The sequence below is a fragment of the Erigeron canadensis genome, chromosome 8 (genome assembly GCF_010389155.1).
Source record: "Erigeron canadensis isolate Cc75 chromosome 8, C_canadensis_v1, whole genome shotgun sequence".
NCBI classification, from domain to species: Eukaryota; Viridiplantae; Streptophyta; class Magnoliopsida; order Asterales; family Asteraceae; genus Erigeron; species Erigeron canadensis.
In genome coordinates, this window is record NC_057768.1 from 24,018,219 (window position 1) to 24,040,222 (window position 22,004).

At 33.3% G+C, this 22,004-nt stretch overlaps 1 protein-coding gene across 1 annotated transcript; it reads right to left on the minus strand.

Annotated features, from left to right (window-relative positions):
* Positions 1–955: 955 nt before the first annotated feature.
* Positions 956–3,534, minus strand: LOC122611089 (tropinone reductase homolog). Its single transcript, XM_043784050.1, has 5 exons — positions 3,458–3,534; positions 3,120–3,327; positions 1,904–2,120; positions 1,681–1,787; positions 956–1,253 (listed from the first exon to the last, which is right to left on the minus strand). The coding sequence occupies exons 1-5, from the start codon at positions 3,532–3,534 to the stop codon at positions 1,065–1,067; spliced, it is 798 nt and encodes a 265-aa protein (XP_043639985.1). The 3' UTR covers positions 956–1,064.
* Between the last annotated feature and the right edge of the window lie 18,470 nt (positions 3,535–22,004).

Below are 22,004 nucleotides of genomic sequence, written 5' to 3' on the forward strand. Positions count from 1 at the left end.
ATCATATATCTATACTATATTATAAAGTGAAAAGTCTCTAAATTTTCAACATTGAACTTAAATTTTTAATATTGATTTTTAAGTATTTTCCCAAAATGCTCCTCTTATCTATTCTATATTTACCTAAAATAACTATAATACCCTTTCTCTCCTCAAATTTCAACCAATCATTTTTTTCTCTCTCCTCCATAAATCATTTATTCCTCCAATTCATTCAAAATTTTTTATCTCAAAAACCGTACATCGATAAATTATAAAAATTATATGGGTGTTTCATGCTCTTTCATTAGAGATGTCATTCGATCGATATACTTTCGAAGAATTTTTAAATCTGGGGCGGAACCCGTACTGCTAAGACATTTGACTATCATACTCTATGACATATCAACTCCTATGACCTATCACACTCTATGACATATCACACTATATGACCTGACTATCACCCCACCATCTCACCGCCGCAACGCGCGAATACTTATTCTCATATATATATATATGAATTAAAAAGAGTGCTACGATCAACTCCCTTATCTTTATGATGCTTTTAAACTTTAATCTGAAGTCTTAACACCAAATACTATAGGTTTTTCCTTTACAGTACGCATGATCATATCATTTATAATGTGGACGCGCCATATAAAGCTGAGAACCTTCTCAGTATTAGGTAATGAGTGGCTTAAATCGGATCCTGCTACATCCAACATGATTCGGTTTCCAAAGAAAACCCATCTAGGCTTTCTTTTAATTAACCACTTGGAAATCAATATATAGGTGCTAAGCTTGCGCATGGTAAAACTTGACCCCTCGCTTAGATGGAGAACCTGGATGCATCTAGCTGGCAAGTTGAGGTAACCTTTATTGGCAAAGGTTGTTAGTTTACAATTTGATACAAAGCTAATTACGTGATAGATAAATTGTTTTTTGTTAATGTTTAAGAAAAAAGACTTAGGAAACGTACACGTTGGCAAGTTTTATGTTGCATAATCATCATATCATATCACATGAGACTTGCACAAATTCAACATTATTGAATAAATTTTTCAGAAAGGTAACTGCAAGGTTTTTCAGCATTTGAAACCACCGGCAGTATAACCGGCGTCTACAACAATAACTTGTCCCGTAATATAAGACGCTACAGGAAGGCAAAGAAATGCGACCAACGGTGATATTTCATCCGCTTCTGCTATTGGCCTGAGTGGCGTACGCGCCATCAATGGCCCGTATGCTTCCATAATTTTCACATCAAGCTTTTCCTGCTTCATAATATATCCATGAGTAAATAATACATATGTAGCCGCATATGCCTCCGAATAAGTTTCAAAATTTTGTAATAATATAAACTTGTGAATGCATATGTATGTATACTTGTGTTTCAAAACAAGTTGGTTCCTCAAATTGGCTAACAGATTAAAATGATTTTAATTCTAGGCATTCGGGTATTTTAGGAGTATTAGTGGACTAGTTTGTCGTAAAATAGAATTAATTACAAAAGTATGTATGTACTATTCTTTTTTCAAGGGTTATAACAGTTGATAAATTGAACTTAACCCATGGACATCTATACATTTCTTTCTACTTAAATGTTTTCACAGTGAAAACTTTGACTTTTTGGCACCTAATTGTACTAAAGTTATTTCTTTATGTATTGAAGATGCGATATGTGAAGTGTACGGATCTTACAGGGTCTTGAATTGTTGTTTTAACACCCCATGGTGCCACACAATTGGTGCGAATATTGTCTTTAGCCCACTCACAAGCCAGGTTTTTTGTCAACTGATTAAGAGCACCTGCACAAGGTTTTTTGAATAACTAGCAAGTATTATTAAAGATTTTGTTTACAAATAAAATACGATTCTTTTTTGATAATTATATTAAGTTATGATAAGTTAGATGAATAAATTACCTTTAGAGGCTGCATAAACAGAGAGAAAAGGAAGAGCCATGACACCAGCAACAGAAGAGATGAAAACGATGCTCGCGTTGCCTGATGCTTTCAGCAGCGGGTGTGCAAGTTGAGTCAAATGGTAAGGGGATTCAAAGTTAGTACCCATTATAAATGCGTAATCCGCGGCTGTATGCTCTGTTGCATCCTTCAGTAACGTAGATCCGGCATTGTTTATCTAATAAGAGAAATTTATTACAGCTAATCATACATGTAAGTGAGTAATCATAAACACTGTTATCAGTCTAATAAGCTATCTCATTTACTCTAAAGCTAAAATTAAGATGAAACCATAAACCAGACTCATTATAGCTCAAACTTATTCTGTACATATATACAGATAGCCATTTTCAAGGTCCTGGGTCGATTTTTTTCTTCCAGTCATAATTTAGACGTACATATACTTTCAATGAAATTGAGCTAGAACGATTATCATGAATAAAACTTGAATAAGAATATACTGTTGAGTTTGAATTTTATGTTACCCAGACTACACTTTAAAATCTCCATTTTAATTTTTCAGCACTTAAGAAACTGATGTGGGCCCAAGCTTAGAGGAACGGGCACTTTTGTTTCCGTAGTTCTAAAACAATTGTGGACCGTAGGACTCTATTATGGATGTGCGACCAGTCAAAATGAAGCTTGAAACAAGGAGAAGTTGTGGCAAGTGGTTAGTTATCTTTCAGAAACAAAAGCATTCTATATTTTCATTTTGGGGAAATAATCGGTATAGCAGGAGTACCGTACTGCTCTCTCACAATCATCTTCTCCACGTGATCAAAATGGATTAATAAACCTCCTCCCCTGAATTTCCCCTATGCAGTTCCGAAAATGGGAACTGCCACAGTACAAATACTATCCCTTTCTATTTTATGGGTTATTTGAATTCATATGTTTTTTTTTAGTTTTTGGCCCGTTTGTCTTTTTAGGCCCATTCGAAATTGAGGGTCAACTTTAAGGCCCGTATGATGCCGGAACATTCAATTATGAAATTTCATTTTTACTCTGCCAAATCACAAAATTTGCGTTTGAGTGAAAAATCACTTTTGATTCGGTATTCGTTGAATCACGATAATTAAAAGCATTTTCCGTGGCATTCATGTGAAGCAATAGATTCAATATGTGTTTATCTATATTTTTAGTCTACATCACACACACAAAAGATGGAATGACTTACAAGGATGTTAAGTTTAGCATTAAAAACAGAAGAGACGGTCTTAATGAGGTCCTCCCTTTGTTCCTTCGAAGCCAAATCACACACGGAAGCAGTAACCTCATACCCTTTTCCTTTCCATTCTTCCAACCTTTCGTTGATCTCTTTTTCGTTCCTAGAACAAGTGTGCACAGCTGCACCAAATCCTGCTAATTCCTCTACTATTGCATACCTACCATAAAATAAAATAAAGACAAGATTATATAGTTTCTCATTTGAATTAATCCAATGATCATCTGAATACCATCAACTTAATTAGCTGTTCGATTATCGAAATTAATAATAAAAAAAATTGGTCTAACCCAATGCCTCTAGTACCACCAGTGACAAGAGCTGTCATGCCCTTGAGAGACCATCTCTGCTCTCTACTAGTTGCCATCCGGCCTCTTCAATTCCAAACACTTCAACCATATAACCACATTTATATACATGAGACAAACCCCACTTGGGACCATACCTATATTTTATAACTAATATATATTATTCTGTGTGATAGTTAAGTATATGTATTTGTATATTAATAACATGTACCTTTAGCAACTGGGGTACCCCGTACGAAATACCTGAAATTATCTTAGTTGGCCGTTCAAAAATAAAATAACATTAACTAACTAGTTACATTTGTGTGAACTTATAGTGTCAATAGGCTAGGTAGCAAATGAAATAAATTTTATTATATGTACATGTTTGGATTGGGTCAAAACACATTTTAAGCCCTTTTCTTAACTACTATTAATACTTTATTATAATACGTGTATACTATCCGCACGTTGCGGCGGAATTTTGTTTTAGGAGTGACAATTTGTTATAAGGGTAGATACGGTAATTCAGTGTTGTAGTGTACGGAGGACCATTTTGAGAACCATATATATAGTGAAAGGGGTTTTTTGGAGAAAAAAAAAAGTATGCTTAATTTTTTAAGACATACCATAAATAATACTTCAAAATGCTTTATAAGAGAATATAGATAACTCTTGAAACATCTACTGTGGATATCAAATATTCAATTCATTGTTATTGTATGTTTATGATTAATTACCTCTTCATCTAGTTGAAGTCACAACCATCCGATCATGTTCTAATTACAATCATTGGACGTTGGTACGTCAACAATTTACAAGTTACATAAACTTACTTATATACACGATAATAAAAACTATAGCGGTTTGTATAATTTGACATGCACATGCAATAATAAACGTTATTTGTAGCAATGTTATGAATCTAAATCCATTAAACGAGTCAAAGTGAAGTGAGTAAGTATTTCTAATCTTAATAACTTAACTAATGTTCAAGAAAGAAGAAAACCAGTTAATAATTGGTAAAAAGATCATTTTTTCTACGTGTTTGACTGTTTGATGCATGTTTGTCTTTGTGTCATACGAGTATATAATATAGGAAGTAAACCTTAACATAATTACATGTTTTGTACGAGTATATAATACTTATTCATCTAAACATGCACTATTGATTAATTTAATACTCGTAATATATAGAAAGTTATCTATTTATAATATAACTAAAAGAGGGGGTTTGGAGTACACTTGTCACCCATAATCTTCTCATTTAACCTAAAACTCTCTCCTCAATAATCCTTTATTTTTTAATATTTTTTTAATTAATAAATCTATAGGCCGATATTTTATTAATAAAATAATCTTTTTATTCTTAAAATCTTCCCAAAATTATATTATATTATATCTATATATATACAATTTCATTGAATTCTTATGTTATTGTTAATATTATATCTATTAATTTAGTTTATTGTCCATTATAGGTTCATCATGGCTTCTTCTTCGACAACAAAAAATAAGACCACATTAGTTCATCTTGAAGATTTTAAGCCAACACAGGTTAAACATTATCTACGACTCCGTGTTGTGCATGTATGGACTATTTCGGAGTGGAACAATCCAAAGAAAATTAAGACGTTCGAAATGGTCTTTATTGATAAATTGGTATGTACTTTTCAAATTATATATTTTTCTTTAGTTTTCGAAATTATAATTAAATTTTTTGTTTGTGTTTATCTTTAAGTTTAGATATAACACACTACAAAATTTTTATTTATTAAAGTTGAAAAGAAAAGGGTTAAATAAATTCAATATTTATATGGACTTAATTTTTATATGTTTCCTTCATTAGCTTCTGTAATTATAGTCTAAAATTGTTGTTTGAGTTCGTCTTAAATTTAGATATAACAATCTACAATTTTTTTATTTAACTAAAGTTGAAAAAAAAGGTTAACTAAATTTTTTTTGTTTTAGAACATTAAAGATTTTATTATACTAAAGAACCGTCTATCAAGACACTAGAGGTCAAAGTACAGAAAAAGCAATCTAGACATATACAATTACATAGACTAGATTCATCCCAAGTCTTTAACTACTTTCACTTCGGAATGTTTTTGGTGTAGTCCCAAACAAGATCCGAGGAGAGAAGACAAAAACCAAGAACGCCAAAGCATGGGAAAAAAGAAAACCACCAGCAGGTATGCGAGTGAGAGAATTACCCAATCAGCGTCACGATCCGATATTCCCTTAATCATTTTATGTTTAATTTTTAGGTATTTTAATTTTATTCGGTATCTATTTAATATACTTGAATTCTAATTTTTTTACTTTGATTAATATATTTTGAGATTACCCGTCTATTGGACGGGTCTGAACACTAGTTGTTAATATATACCTAAAAAAAGTATAGGATATAGCGTTGGACGGCAGGCAAGAATAAGATACCATACACTTGTTTCTTTGAGATACTCGATTGATTTATTTTGGTTGCTTTGAGTGGGTGCTGCCGGCAATATAATCTTAGTTTCTTGTTTGACTAGCTAGGTTTCCAAAGAATGATTTATGTCATATCTTTCTTGTATCGATACCTACTATATATACACTCGTCTTATAATTTATAAATATGAAAGACCGTAAGTGACTACATAAGCATGGGTAGAGCGAAACCAATATGTTTTCGGGGGCCAAGCTAGACCAATTTGTTTTGAAGGCCAAGTTCAGTAAATATATATATATATATATATATATATATATATATATAGGAGATGGTAATATAAGGCTGTCAGGTATTTAAACTTAGGGGTGAAACACTCACATATTAATTTTTTTTAACTATAAATATCATGGGGGCCCAGACATTTATTCATTAAACAAGATATAATAAAATATTAGCATGTGAGGGGTTTCACATCTAAGCTTAGGTGTGGGACAACCTTATATTCCTTTTTCCCATCTACCAATATACTAAAACAGGATTTTTTAAAACGACATGTGGCATCTTCAATTCATTACGCGACATGTGTCTTTTTTGAATTAGTAAACTTATATTTTATTTTATAGAAATAAGTGATCTAGTTGTGTTATAATACTAACATTGTGAATCCATTTGAAGTATATCTAAAAGGCTAATTATTCTTTTTTCTTTTATTCTTTTCCATAAGTAATCTAATTATATTATAATAATAAAATTTAAATTGAACGTGACATATACCTATATAAGGCAAGTAATTGAACGAATTACTATGTAACAGGAAATTAACATTTTGTATTATTAATTTGGTATTATGATAACCTTTTTATAATATGCAAATAAATTTAACAAGAAACTATATTACAATTTTGAAAATTAGAAACACTCCAGTGAGAACAGTCTTAAAATAAGAACGGTGAGAACACTTAAAAAACATCAGTTTGATGCATTAAAAGTCCATATAACTAACATAGTGCATAACTAATTATCATTATTTAAGTGTTTAACAACACATTGATCCGTCAAAATCGAAAAAATCACGTTTTTTTGTGGATGCATCATTTTGAAGAATATGCATCCAAGATAGATGCACAAAACAAAAAACATAATTTTCTTGATTTTGACAGGCCAATGTGCTGTTATACACTTAAATAATGATAATTAGTTAAGCACTATGTTAGTTTTATGGACTTTTAATGTATCAAAATGATGTTTTTTAAGTGTTCTTACCGTTCTTATTTTAAGACTGTTCTTATTTGATTATCCCCATACATACTAAAATGTTGTATCTTGATAATAATTATTATATCTTATACGTAATTTTCAACCTATGCAAGTATTTTTATTTATTTACAAGAAAAACAAGTTTAATAAATTATATAGTGAATCCGTACATCGTACGGGTATTATGACTAGTATATATATATATATATATGGTAACACTCCGGTGAGAACAGTCTTAAAATAAGAACGGTGATCTAAAAAACATCATTTTGATGCATTAAAAGTCCATAAAACTAACATAGTGCAGAACTAATTATCATTATTTAAGTGTTTAACAACACATTAATCCGTCAAAATCGAAAAAATCACGTTTTTTGGTGGATGCATTATTTTGAAGAATATGCATCCAAGATGGATGCACAAAACAAGAAACATGATTTTCTTGATTTTGACAGGCCAATGTGTTGTTATACACTTAAATAATAATAATTAGTTATGCACTATGTTAGTTTTATGGACTATTAATGCATCAAAATGATGTTTTTTAAGTGTTCTCACCATTCTTATTTTAAGACTGTTCTTATTTGATTGTCCCTATATATATATATATATAACACAACTTTGTATCTCTATATATCACTACAACAAATATGTCATTTCCTCACACTTGTTTTTTCATACCTTTAAAAAGTGTAAAAAATTTTGTTAATTTATTCACATTTAAAAGTGTGTAGAAATAATTTACATTTCAAAGTGTGAAAAAATTTAAAAAATCATAATATTTACACACTTATACATGTGGAAAAGAAAGTTCACACTTTCAAGTATGTAAAAATATATCAATAGTTCACACTTTAGAGTGTGAAAACATTTAACAGTTGTTCACACTTTTAAGTGTTAACATTTTTTTTACACATTTATAAGTGTGAAAAAATTATAACTTTTGAAATTTATTCACACTTTTAAATGTAACTTTTTTCTACACATTTTTATATGTGATTAAATATATAAATTTTTTTAATTTTTTTTTGTAATGTATGTAACATCCAAAACTTTTGAATATGTATGCTTACGTCCTCGTTACTAATAGGCCTCTCTGAACTTTTAGAATTTACTTGTGTTTCTTTAGTCTAAAGAGTTTCTCAATCTACAACAGGTGGCCGGGTTTAACCAAGTTCTAATCATTGGTTGCTAATACTTCATAAATGTAAGTTGTATGACTCTGAATGTGAAAACAAATTTCACCAAGTGATCAAAAGAGTTATAACTTCTGATATAGGTTCGAGTGGAGAAATATTCTAAGTCTTGACATATAAAGTATGGCAAGCCATCTATTAATTAGTAATTTCCAATTATCACCTAATGGTCTAATGATAAAGACGTCTGTTTACTTATAAGAAATTTTAAATTTGAGTTTTATCCAAGACATATATTTGAGGGTGCCTGATACAGCTTCACACGTAATCAAATGGTTTAAGAACACTCGATTAATCAAAGACCAAAACCATATGGGTTTTTATTTACAATAACTAAAGATCCCTATTTATACTAATTCTAATACCCCTTAAAATAGGAAATAAATGAACTCATAATTATCCTAATAAATAAGAAGATAACTTATAAAAATAAAAGATTATTTAATAAGCCATAAAAATAAAAGATCACGCTACTGCATCATTCTCTCCCTCTTTGAAAAAACTCGTCCTCGAGTTTTGCTTTCAGACCGAAACCACCTGGATCGAATGGAACATTGGGTTGTCCTTTTATCTTCTTCGAAAACACAACCTTGGTCTTGACTACTTGTAGTGACCATGTGACCAGCCGAAGCGTATAGACGACCCAACATGCGCACGTATGATCGAGATAAAAACAAAGTAAATAGCAAATTCGGTCTAATTTTATGGCATACTGCAAGATAGTATGTGGGACCTAAACACACCTCCAAAATGAACAAATTAATTGGTTGTAATCTTGCCTTCTGATGACTTTAATTGGTAAGATGCCCAAATAAATATTCACCGTGTAAAATGATACATTAAAGCCACGTAATTCCACCTCAGCTAACATCTCGGTATTCCATCTATGAAAGGCGACATACATGGGATATCCTTTCAATATTGAACTCAAAATTAATTTTGAGTCTATCTCAATATTTAATACACTTAACAAACAATCCCATAATTTTTGGGACTTTACGAAACTTACCAAATTGCCCAGAACTTCATCTGCAAAACAAAACTCAATAAACTTAAATGGTTTTAGATCTTCTTCCTTCTTCGACTTGTTATCAAGAAGTTCATCTTTAATTATTGAACTACCGATAGCCCAAAAATACCACTCTTCATCTCCGTATTCATCAAACATAAGAAGGTGTTTGATAAAAGGTGCTACAATTCTCAAGATGCTCCTCCTTCTCAGAGTTCTCATCCCGGATGAAAGTCGTTGAGTCGGTTTCTTGAAAGTTGTAACCATCGCTGTCTTCGGGATGCTCCTCTTTCCCAACTATCTCATCCCAGATGACATCCTTTGGGTCAGTTTCCTGGATCTTGTGAACCGAACACGATTTCATCGTTGTCTCTGTCGGCGATTCGGTGAGTAAAAGGATAGTTCTTATCACACAAAGCCATTTGAATTAACCTGAGCTCTAATTACCAACTGATGCAGTTCCACACATAATCAAATGGCTCAAGAACACTCGATTAATCAAAGACCAAAACCATATAGGTTTTCTTGACAAAAATGTCAAATTTCATATAAAACTCAAATTATCAACTGTTATTTACAATAACTAAAGATCCCTATTTATACTAATTTTAACACCCCTTAAAATAGAAAATAAATCAACTCATAATTATCCTAATAAATAAGAAGATAGCTTATAAAAATAAAACATTATTTAATAAATCATAAAAATAAAAGATCATGCTACTGCATTAGTGCCACAACCACAAGTGTTTGATATTCACCTATATCTTTATTACTTTATAAAAGTTATAACACTCTCTCTCATAAAAATGTCCTCATGCAAAATGATCGTTATACCCTTAATGAATTAATTAATTGTTTCACTTTTATTTATAATTTAAACATCTCCACTTAAAATACCTATAATTCCATTAATTAAATAATTTACAACATAAACCCATCAACTCTTAAAATAACTACACTACTCTTTTTACATTAATTATTTTTACAATAATAATCACACCGCCACCACCCGTCACGCCACCACCAACCACCGCCGCCACCACCACCACCAACCCATTGTCAACACCACACTGCCGCATTGCGCGGGTAAAATGCTATATATATATAATGGGTCTTGGTGAGTTACATTTTTTCCTCAGAATCTTTGGATGATATGATAGAGGTTCTCATTGAAAAGTTAAAATTGAAGATCTACTCTTTGAGAAAGCTTTATCTAATTAAAACAAAGTATGCTAAACTTAATGATATATGGTCTTAGAGACTATTAATTTAATGTGGTTGATAATGATGCACTTGATACTGTCAAGTCTGATGCATTAATTATGTATATGAAATTATCAAGTACTTTTTTTTAATGGCAAACGGTGGAATATATTCAAAACTAGAAAGAAGCTAGAAAGAAAACTTACATAATAGAGGGAAAAAAACAACAAATCGAAACAAAGATGTAAAGTTACACCATTTATGTCAATCATTCATCACTTTATGAGTCCTATTTAAATTCCATATAAAAGACACTGATTTAGTTTCTTCAAATAATATAGATGGGGAGACACCAACATTCTCGTGCACTATTTCATTTCTTTTCTTCCACAAGCACCAAATAGATATTTGAAATATTGCATTGATAGTTTTCTTCCACATTTGTCACCAACTAAAAAGTTATGATAGGAGTGCAAGTCATGAACCTGAAAGGCAAACACATGGTTGATTTTACACCAACCACTCCATTTTTGACAAAACTTCCATCGTTAAATGGCAACTCGTGAAGAAATGGTCACTTGATTCATCAACTTGACGACATAGTGGGCAAAGTAATGAATTTGGAACCACTCCTTGTTTGCTGGGTTGCAAGTAAGTTGGTAGATGGTCCAAACTAGCAAGCCAATTTATTATGTTGACTTTTTTTTTTGTAACCAATTATTCCACCAAATAGTATTATAGACAACATTATTTGGTGCAACATCGAATCTTTTTCTTACATCTTCCACCACATAAGTTTCTGCCCCAATCCATATTTATTGAAGTTGGTCATTAGTGTTAAAATAATAATGTGTTTCTTAAAAATATCTAGAATTAATTAATGATAAATTCTAGAATAATCTAGATTAATTAGTGATAGTAAAGTCTAGAAGTTATAAGATCAAGTTAGAATATGATAAATTTAATAGATATTTTTCTTAGTTAAATAACTAGAAATATCTAGATGGTTTGTATGGCTTGAGTCCACCGACTTATGTGCCTATAAATAGGCAAAATTGTATCACAAAAATGATGGAACTCAAAAGTGGAATCAATAAAGTGTATTTTTAAAAATCCTGCATATATTCTCCATTTTTCACAAATATCTCCTCAACTCTATAATATTTCACTAATAAACAACTAATCATCATTTCTAAATAACTAAAATTCATCTACAATTCTAACAAGTGGTATCAGAGCTAAGTTTGGGCGTTTACTAATATACACCATGAATACCGTTGGTGCATACAATATTCCCTTCCCCATCTTTGATGGTGACAACTATGATTTTTTGGAGTATCTGAATGAAGACATATTTCCAAGCACAAATCTTGTGGGATATTGTCGAAGTCGGGTTTATAACTACAAAAGATGTCGAAACTCCGCCCGCGGAACAACAAGAAAAACACAACAAAAATGTTGTGACAAATGCCGCCGTTTTAGGCTACATCCAACAAGCCTTGACGCCATCTATTTATCCACGAATCATGGGAGCTACAACAGCCAAGGAGGCGTGGAAAACTCTTCAAGAAGAATTTCAAGGAAGTGTCAAGGTAAGATCTGTCAAGCTACTAACTCTAAGGCGAGATTTTGAAAATTTAAAAATGAAATATTTTGAGACTGTCAAAGATTGCTACACTAGAATCAAAGAAATAGTAAATCAAATGAAAGCTTATGGAGACTATATAACTGACAAAAGGATCGTTGAAAAAATACTTATAAGTATGCCTGAAAATTGAAGAGTCAAAAGACATTGCGACTCTTTCAGTAACAGAACTAATGGGCTCTCTCGAAGCATATGAGGCTAGACTGAGTCGGCGAAGTGATGAATCACTTGAAAGTGTCTTTCAGTCTAAACTCAAATTAAGGTCTCAAAAATTTAATAATGAGGGGAAAAGAAATTTTGAAGAAAAATCAAGAGGAGGAGAAAAACCCGGAACTGGGTTTGACCAAAGAAGAAAAAGCTACCCTCCATGTGGTATTTGTAAAAAGACAAACCACTTGGAAAAGGATTGCTTCCATAAAGGGAAACCTCAATGCAACAACTGCAAAAGATTTGGACATCTAGAAAAAGATTATCGTTTAAAACGCAATCATCGAGCTAACTACATGGAAGAAAGCGAGGAAATACCGGAGAACAATTAACTATTTTATGTGTGCCATGCTGCGAACGAATGTAAGGAGGACACTTGGTTCGATAGTGCTTGCAGCAACCACATGACTGGAGACGAGAAACGAGAAGCTATTCAACAACATCAACACATCAATAAAGTCCCGTGTCAAACTTAGGAATGGAGCACTCGTTGATGCAAAAGGAAAAGGTACGATAAATGTCCAAACTAATAATTGCACGAGATCCGTAAAGGATGTTCTTCTAGTTCCAAGCTTAGCAAGTAACTTGCTAAGTGTTGGCCAAATGATGGAGCATGGCTACTCTCTACACTTTCAAGACGAGTCATGTGTTATTCGTGACAAGAAAAATAATAACAAATTAATTGCCGAAGTTAAAATGGTAAATAGAAATTTTCCACTTCGTTGGCATTACATCAGAGACACGGCCATGAAAGCTCAAGTTGAAGAATCATGGCTATGGCATCGAAGATTAGGCCACTTTAACTTTCACGCATTAAAGAGTCTCCAACAAAAAAATATGATGAGGGACTTGCCTAACATAGAGGAGATCACTGACACATGTGAAAGCTATATGATGGGCAAGCAACATCGAAAATCTTTCCCTCGTGATAAAGCTTGGAGAGCAAAGGGGATTCTAGAGTTGGTACACACTGACGTATGTGGACCAATGAGAACCCCATCTCATAACCAATCTAGGTACTTTATCCTCTTCATAGATGATTATTCTAGAATGACCTGGGTATATTTCATGCGTGAAAAATCAAAAGTTTTCACGATATTCAAAAAATTCAAAACTTTCGTTGAAAAGAAAAGTGGTCATTACATAAAAACACTAAGGAGCGATAGAGGAAAAGAATACACCTCTCGAGAATTTAATAAATTCTGTGAAGACGAAGGAGTTGATCGCCAACTGACAGTTGGTTACGCTCCTGAACAAAATGGTGTCTCTGAACGTAAAAACAGAACTGTAATGGAAATGGCCAAAACTATGATACATGAAAAAGGCCTTCCAAACAGTTTCTGTATACACAGCTGTATACTTGCTAAATCGATGTCCAACTAAGGCGGTAGAAAATAAAACTCTGATTGAAGCATGGAGTGGAAAGAAGCCGTCAGCAAAACATCTACGAGTATTTGGATGTATTTGCTACATCCATGTACCAAAAGAGAAACGTCACAAGCTCCAAGAAAAATCAGATAAAGGAATATTCTTGGGCTATAGCACACAATTAAAAGGCTACCGAGTCTATAATCTGAAGACACATAAGCTCGTAATCAGCCGCGATGTGGAGTTTGATGAAGAAGCTTCCTGGAATTGGGAGAAAGAAAAAATTGAAAAACATACATATCTTCCAAGGATATCTATGGAGACTCCTCCTCAACAACCTCCAAAAATTGAGCGTTCTGGAGGAGAAGAAAGTACAGGTGAAACAAGTCCAACCAGACCAACTTCTTCGTCATCAAAATTACCTTTGGCACAAGTGGAATCAAGTTCAGAGTCAACACCTGGAAGAGTCAAAGCATTAACTGAAGTCTACAAGACTTGCAACTACACATCCTTGGAACCTGAAAGCTATGAAGCTGCAGCCAAAGACGAAAAATGGGTGACAACTATGAATGAAGAAATCAAGATGATCGAGAAGAGAAACACATGGGAGTTAGTTGATCTTCCCAAAGATAAAGAAATCATTGGAGTTAAGTGGGTCTACAAAACAAAACTTAACCCTGATGGCTTTATACAAAAACATAAAGCAAGACTAGTGGCTAAAGGCTACTCACAACAACCTGGAGTCGATTATAATGAAACTTTCGCGCCGGTAGCTCGACTAGATACAATAAGATCACTTGTGGCGTTAGCATCTCAAAGAAGATGGAAGATTCATCAACTAGATGTTAAATCAGCCTTTCTAAACAGATTTCTAGAAGAAGAAATATACGTGGAGCAGCCACAAGGATTCATCAAGAAAGGAAAAGAAGAGCAAGTCCTAAAGCTAAAGAAAGCTTTATATGGACTAAAACAAGCTCCACGAGCTTGGTATAGTCATATTGATAGCTACTTCACAAGCTCGAGATTCAGGAGGAGTGAAAGTGAGCCTACGCTCTACATCAAAACCCAAGGTAACTCTGACACTCTCATTCTTTCCTTATATGTGGATGATCTTATATATACGGGAAACAATGAGAGAATGATACAAAAGTTTAAACAAGATATGATGAAGACATTCGAGATGAGTGACCTTGGATTGATGCACTATTTTCTTGGCATCGAAATTAGTCAAGAAAATGAAGGCATCTTCATATGCCAAAAGAAATATACTGAAAACCTCCTAAAAAAATTCAAACTATACGGTTGTAAAACCGTAGCCACGCCACTGGTTGCCAATGAGAAGATGGGAAAAGAAGATGGATCTGAGAAGGCGGACGCTTCAAGATTCAGAAGTCTCATTGGAAGTCTACTCTACCTAACAGCTACAAGACCAGACATTATGTACGCAACTAGTCTGCTATCCAGGTTCATGCAGAACCCTACTCATATACATTATGGAGCTGGAAAGAGAATATTAAGATACCTGCAAGGTACCATGGACTATGGAATATGGTACAAGCCCACTACAGACTCAAAGCTACAAGGATATACGGATAGTGATTGGGCCGGATCGGTGGATGACATGAAAAGTACTTCTAGATATGCATTCACACTTGGATCTGGTGTAATCTCGTGGGTGTCTAAAAAGCAAGATACGGAGGCACAATCATCGGCAGAAGCCGAGTACGTTGCAGCCGCAAATTCAGCAAATCAAGCTATATGGCTAAGGAGAATTCTAGAAGATATGGGCAAGACACAAAATGAAGCTACAAAAATATACTGCGACAACAAGTCTGCAATAAAAATGGCGAAAAACCCCGTGTTTCACGGAAGAACCAAACATATCGCCATAAAGTATCACTTTCTGCGAGAATTGTCGGCAAAGCACGAGATTGAGCTACACTACTACAAGACCGAAGAACAAGCTACAGATATTTTCACTAAAGCATTGCCAAGACCAAAGTTCGAGTTTCTACGCGAAATGCTCGGAGTTACATCGAAATACATTAAGGAGGTGTGTTAAAATAATAATGTATTTCTTAAAAATATCTAGAATTAATTAATGATAAAATCTAGAATAATCTAGATTAATTAGTGATAGTAAAGTCTAGAAGTTATAAGATCAAGTTAGAATATGATAAATTTAATAGATATTTTGCTTAGTTAAATAACTAGAAATATCTAGATGGTTTGTATGGCTTGAGTCCACCAACTTATGTGCCTATAAATAGGCAAAATTGTATCACAAAAATGATGAAACTCAAAAGTGGAATCAATAAAGTGTATTTTTAAAAATCCTGCATATATTCTCCATTTTTCACAAATATCTCCTCAACTCTATAATATTTCACTTCAACTAACATTTTTAATCAAACTAATAAACAACTAATCATCATTTCTAAATAACTAAAATTCATCTACAATTCTAACAGTTAGTTTATACATACTTCTGTAGTTCTCCACAGACCCCTAGAAGTTCTTCTAATGGGGATATCCTGTCGTGATTAACCATGTATAGAAACCACCACTTTACACCAAATCCGATATTGTTCTGTCCCGAACCGTGATCACCATCTAGCGAGCATTGCCAAGTTAGCAGTCTTCAAAGAGCCAATACCTAAACCCCACCTTTCTTTAGGTTGTATTACATCAGCCTATGTAATCCGGTCAACAGATTTTTTTTGCCTTTCATTTCATTCCCAGAAAAAACGCCTCCTCAAACGTTCAAGCTGCTCGATTACTTTAATGCAGTCAAGTTACAATATGCATTGACTATATGCACTACATCAAGGTAGAGTGCATCATCTATCAAGTTATGTGCCCACTCCAAAGACCCTTCAAAAGTAGAAAAATACTAAAACACTCCATTTTATACATTACATATCATAATTATAGTAGTTTTAGTTGGACTAATACCATAAAATAGACAACGCATGATTTATGTTAGATCAATGTACTGTTTTCATTGTGTATAGCTAGTAAACCGGGATGTTTCATGATTGTCATTGAACTTTTTTTGAACACTTCAAGATTGTATCTAGCATGAAACATGAGATTCTCTTTTAATTTAAAGATATGAAAATATTCTATTACACCACCTTGAAAATAATTATGCTGGTAAGTAAGTTTGTAAGAAAACTTACAAATTCTTTAAAGATAAAATTTTGGACTTAATATTGGACTATTGGTATCACACATATATAATCTACGTTATATATGTTGTTAATGTTGAATTGACTCGGTCTAACCCGACTAGTACACTCACCTTGTCTGCTTAAAGACATACATGGTTCGGAATCCTGGATTCTGTACGTATGCATGTCAATGCATGGCGAGTGAAATCGACAAGCATGAGTCGGTTATACAATACAAGTAAAAGAAACTTAACGAGACCTTTTACTCTTTGGCATCCATCCCTTACCATTTGACATGTTTTGGTATGTATAAATTGATACACCAATTTTTTTAGTGTTGTCCCTTTTTGACATTATGTCAATGACGTCTTTCACTTGTTAGATACTTAGATTATTTTAGGTTGTTTACTAGTGGTCCGAGATTTAAATTCTACTCGATCAATATGTACCATCTTGATCGGCAGTGGCGGACGCGTACATTAGCTTGAGGGTATGCATTTGCATACCCTTTGATATTTATTAGCCATCTACAAAAGTATAGAAACTTAAAAATATTATGCATTAATTCACTAAGTGCATAGTCTACAAAAAATCGATGCATGCCCCACCGTTTGCTATCTTTGATTCTTTCCTCAAATCCTCTCGGTTGGAGTGTGATCATTTTATTATAAATCGCATGTCCGGGAATAATTTAAGCCTACGAGGTCACACGAAATGACACGGTAACTCGATAATATTAATTGATATATTAAAGTAATATATTAACTAGTTTGATCACGAAATAATTAATTAAACATAATTAAAGGGTTAATTATATTTAATTAGTTAAAGAGGAGGATTAAAATGTGAAATTGGAAAATGGATTTGGTCCCTAAGTCTTATGGGGGGGCCGATCATGTTAGGGCTTTTCTAAGCCTTAATCTAGCTTATTTTCCAATCAAGATTAACCCTAATTAAGTCCTATAAATAGAGGCTTAATTCTTGGTTTTTCATATACTTTTTCACATAAGCAAATTCTCTCCTTTTTCTTCCTTGCTTTGAAGTGGCCGAAAATCCTTCTTTTTGAGGGGTTTCGACTTTGAAGTTGAAGGTTCAAGCAAAAGGTTTGTTTGGTTTGTGATCGAGTACTAGCATACGTTGTTCGAGGTGTCTAGTGTGCGATCGTAGAGGGGTTTTGCTTTAAACCCTAAGCAATAATAACATCATTATTATTATTATCTTATTGGAGCTTTGCATAAGGTACACGACTCAATTCTATTCTTTGTTAATTAATTTGATTGCATATATGTTTCGATTTCTTTCATTGCGCATACTCATGATTATGTTTGTTTAGGTGTTCATATTCTAACAGTGGTATCACGAGCCACATATGTGATCTATTAATTACAAAGATCAAAACTTGAAGGGGGGTTTAAGGGTTGGTTGATTTTAATTAATTGTTAAATAATTAAAAGGTTGTTTTTCTTATTTTTTAATTAATTAAATCGGATCTTGATTAAATAAAAATTAGTTTTTTGTTTAATTAAAGTTTTAACCTTGTTCAATGGAGATTGAAACCCTCAAGCAAGTTTTGAATTGTGAATTGATATGATTTATGTAATGAATTGCATGATTATGTGTATCTTAATTATTTAAAGTTGTTAAATAATAGTAAAATCACAAGAAATTCATGCAAAATTTATTGTGATTTTACTGGATATATAGAGATATATTTTGCATGATGATCCAATAATTAGGGTTGATTATTAGATAATTACGTGACAATGTGAATTTTTCGTGTAAATTTCCTGATGTGTGACAGTTTACTAAAAAATTCATATCTATTAATCGGTAATGAGTTAGAAGCCCAAATTCGGACTGTATATTGTAGACTCACAGGGATACAACTTTGTAGTTCTGGTCGAAATCTGAATCGAACCAGAAACAGGCTTAAACTGGTCATGAAGCTACTGAAAATTTCCAGTCAGCATGTTTTTATGTGTTTATGTGCTAATTGTTAGTTATTTTGTTTAAAGGCTTACGCAATCAAGGTAACTTGATGCATGTGGTCCTCTTTTCCAGAAGGGGGAGCTGGGTTTAAACATATGCATGAACCATAGTAACCATGTTTAGGTGGCCTACCTTAACTTGTTACTTGATTAAGTAGTTCAGAAATTAGTAAGTTCATTAATTTTTGTATTGTTTATAAGTTGTATAAAGGTGATGCAAAAATTGGTTTTGAAATAAACTTGACTAAGAACTATCGAAATAGAGATTTCATTAATAAAATTGGAGTCTTACAACCTTGAGATATACTGGCTCACCCATTTGAACAAACTCTAAGAGAGGTATAAGTCGGAGTGCGCTAGCCTTCTAAAAGGACGGGTTTTTAATTGCGTCCATCGCTAACCTTTGCCCTTGCTCTTCTTTGTGCGTTCAAATGGAGCTACCGAGCTCTTTTGTGTTGTAAGAATATACAAATGATTTTATTAAATATTATGTTTCGAAGATTATGCATGAGTCTTCAAACATAAACTTTTGATTCACATCAAATGCATTACCCATTTAAAGTTAAGTCAATGCCACCCACTTTGCTAAGAACACTTGCCAGTGCTTTTTGCTCTACGTGAGACGTAGGTGAAGTGTATCTCTTCAAGGTAGATTACCACTCGTTGTGAGACAGCGATGGACTATCTACATGTTCTTAATTGGGCGACTTAAAACGAGTTAAGAGGTGAGACCTTAACCCGTGGCATAAGATGGGACAAAACATGTTTACAAAACACTTAATACCCCTTTACAGTGTTGTTGTAAGTCCCATAATTCTAGGAGTTGCATGAATGCAATTATCGATTCTCGATTACCTTTTGAGTACCGTCATTTCTAGCAGATCAACTGATGAAATGATTGTATGTCAAGTTAGATCCTAGCCTTAGTGAAAGTAATTTGTTAGATGAATTTAACAAGGGTAAATTACATTTCTTAAGGATTAATTATCAAAAATACCGATAATTGAACTTTTGTCTGTTTTGAAGATGGCAACAACAAATCCTTCTCAAAACATACACCAATCGGCTTTCAGGTCGATGCTAGAAAGAAAAAGACTTTCTGGAGCCAAACTTCAATGACTGGGTTCAAGTCATTGATGAGCAGACACCGTTGTTCCAGGAGCGAATGCTTCAACTTGAAAGTTGGCTGCATACAATGCTTGGTATAATAGACACAATGAGGTTGCTTGTTTAATGTTGGAAAGCATGAATGCCGACCTTCAAAAGCAATTTGAGCATTCATTTCCATGTGATATGCTCACTGAACTCAAGTCTTTGTACTAAAAGCAAGCCGGAGTGGAGTTGTTCGACCTAGTTGATCAACTTCATGATTTGCGACACGAGCATGGAACATCGGTTAGTCCTCAAGTACTCTAGTTGAAGAGATACTCATGGGCAATTGGAAAGGTTAAACTATGCTTATCATCTGCATGTTACTATTGGCATGAACCTAAAAAGCGGATTTTTTAGGAGTTCGTGCGCAATTGTAATATGCATAGCATTAGTAAAACCACAGCTAAACTTCATGTCATGTTAATTGAGTATGAAAAAGAGCTTCCAAGGAAATCTGCTACATCCCGAGTTCTTATGATCAAGGGGGGAAAGGTTCGGAAAGCAAAACAACCGTAAGCTAAGGGCAAGATTTTTGGTAAGAGAAAACAAGTTGTGTTTGTCTCAAAACCTTAAAAGACCCTTTTGGCAAAAGGAGCATACGGCTAAAGTATCTAGCTGAGTTGAATGTGAAGAAGAAGCAAGCTGGTTTGGCAAGTACTTCAAGTATCTTCAAAATTGAATTATATGCGTTGTTATACAAATAATAGTTCAATAGCAAAGAGTCAAGTTTAACTTGGACTCTAATTATCTTTGACATAGTCATCTTGTTTTATTTTGTCAAGAAAGGCATTTAAAGACTTCAAAGGGACGGTGTCTTACAATCAAATGATGAATCATTTGATAAATGCATGGATTTGACATTATCATTAGCAAGAAACGCATTGGAAATCTTCATTATGAAGAGATCTTGCAATCAAATAATGAATCATTTGATAAATTGCGTGTTTTTTGGGATTGTCGTTAGCAAGAAACACATTGGAAATCTTCATAATGAAGGGATCTTGAAATCAAATGATGAATCATTTGATAAATGTGTTGTCGTTAGCAAGAAATGCATACTTCAAATTGAAGGGATCTTAAAATCAAATGATGAATCATTTGACAAGAGATCGTTAAATCAAATGATGAATCATTTGACAAATGCATGCCTTGTGGTTTCGGCAAGATGACAAGAATACCTTTTCCGCATAAAACCGGAGAGGGCTAAGGAATTACTTGGACTAATACATTCAGATGTATGTAGCCCATTTAGGCATGTGTCAAGGAAAGGCTAGCTACTTCATCATTTTTATGAATGATTTCAGTCATTATGGTTATGTTTAATTGCTTAAACATAAACATGAAGTCTTTGAATTATTCAATGAATTTAAAAGTGAAGTAGAGAATCAACTCAATAGAACCATCAAGATTCTTCGTTCAGATCGAGATGAAGAATACTTAAGCCAACAGTTTAAGGATCATCTAAAAGCTTGTGGATTTATCCAAGAGCTTACTCCTATATAAGGGTATATGTGAAAGGAGAAATCGAACCTTGTTGAACATGGTAAGATAAACGATGAACCTTAAGACTCTCCCATTTCATTTTGGGATTATGCTCTAGAGATTGTTGCATGCATTCTCAATATGGTTCCAACCAAGAAGGTTGACAAGACACCGCATGAATTGTGGCATGGAAAGTGTTCCTAAGTTGTCTTACTTAAAGGTCTGGGGATGTGAGGCACTCGTGAAACGAGACACGCCTGACAAACTTGAATCCAGATCTATCAAGTGCATCTTTGTAGGACACCCAAAGGAAACGATGGGTTACTACTTCTACTTTCCTACCAGAAAGATTGTCAAAGATTTTTTTTTGATTTGTTGAGTTCCTTGAAAGGAGACTCATATCTCAAGAGGACAGTGGGAGGATTGTTGAACT

Excerpts from the sequence above, each read along its gene's own strand:
- LOC122611089 (XM_043784050.1), bottom strand. The coding sequence starts at position 3,534 with ATGGCAACTAGTAGAGAGCAGAGATGGTCTCTCAAGGGCATGACAGCT. Across the intron at positions 3,328-3,457 it reads GGTGGTACTAGAGGCATTGG|GTATGCAATAGTAGAGGAAT; the intron begins GTTAGACCAATT and ends ATTTTATGGTAG. Across the intron at positions 1,254-1,680 it reads AAACAACAATTCAAGACCCT|GAAAAGCTTGATGTGAAAAT; the intron begins GTAAGATCCGTA and ends ATTATGAAGCAG.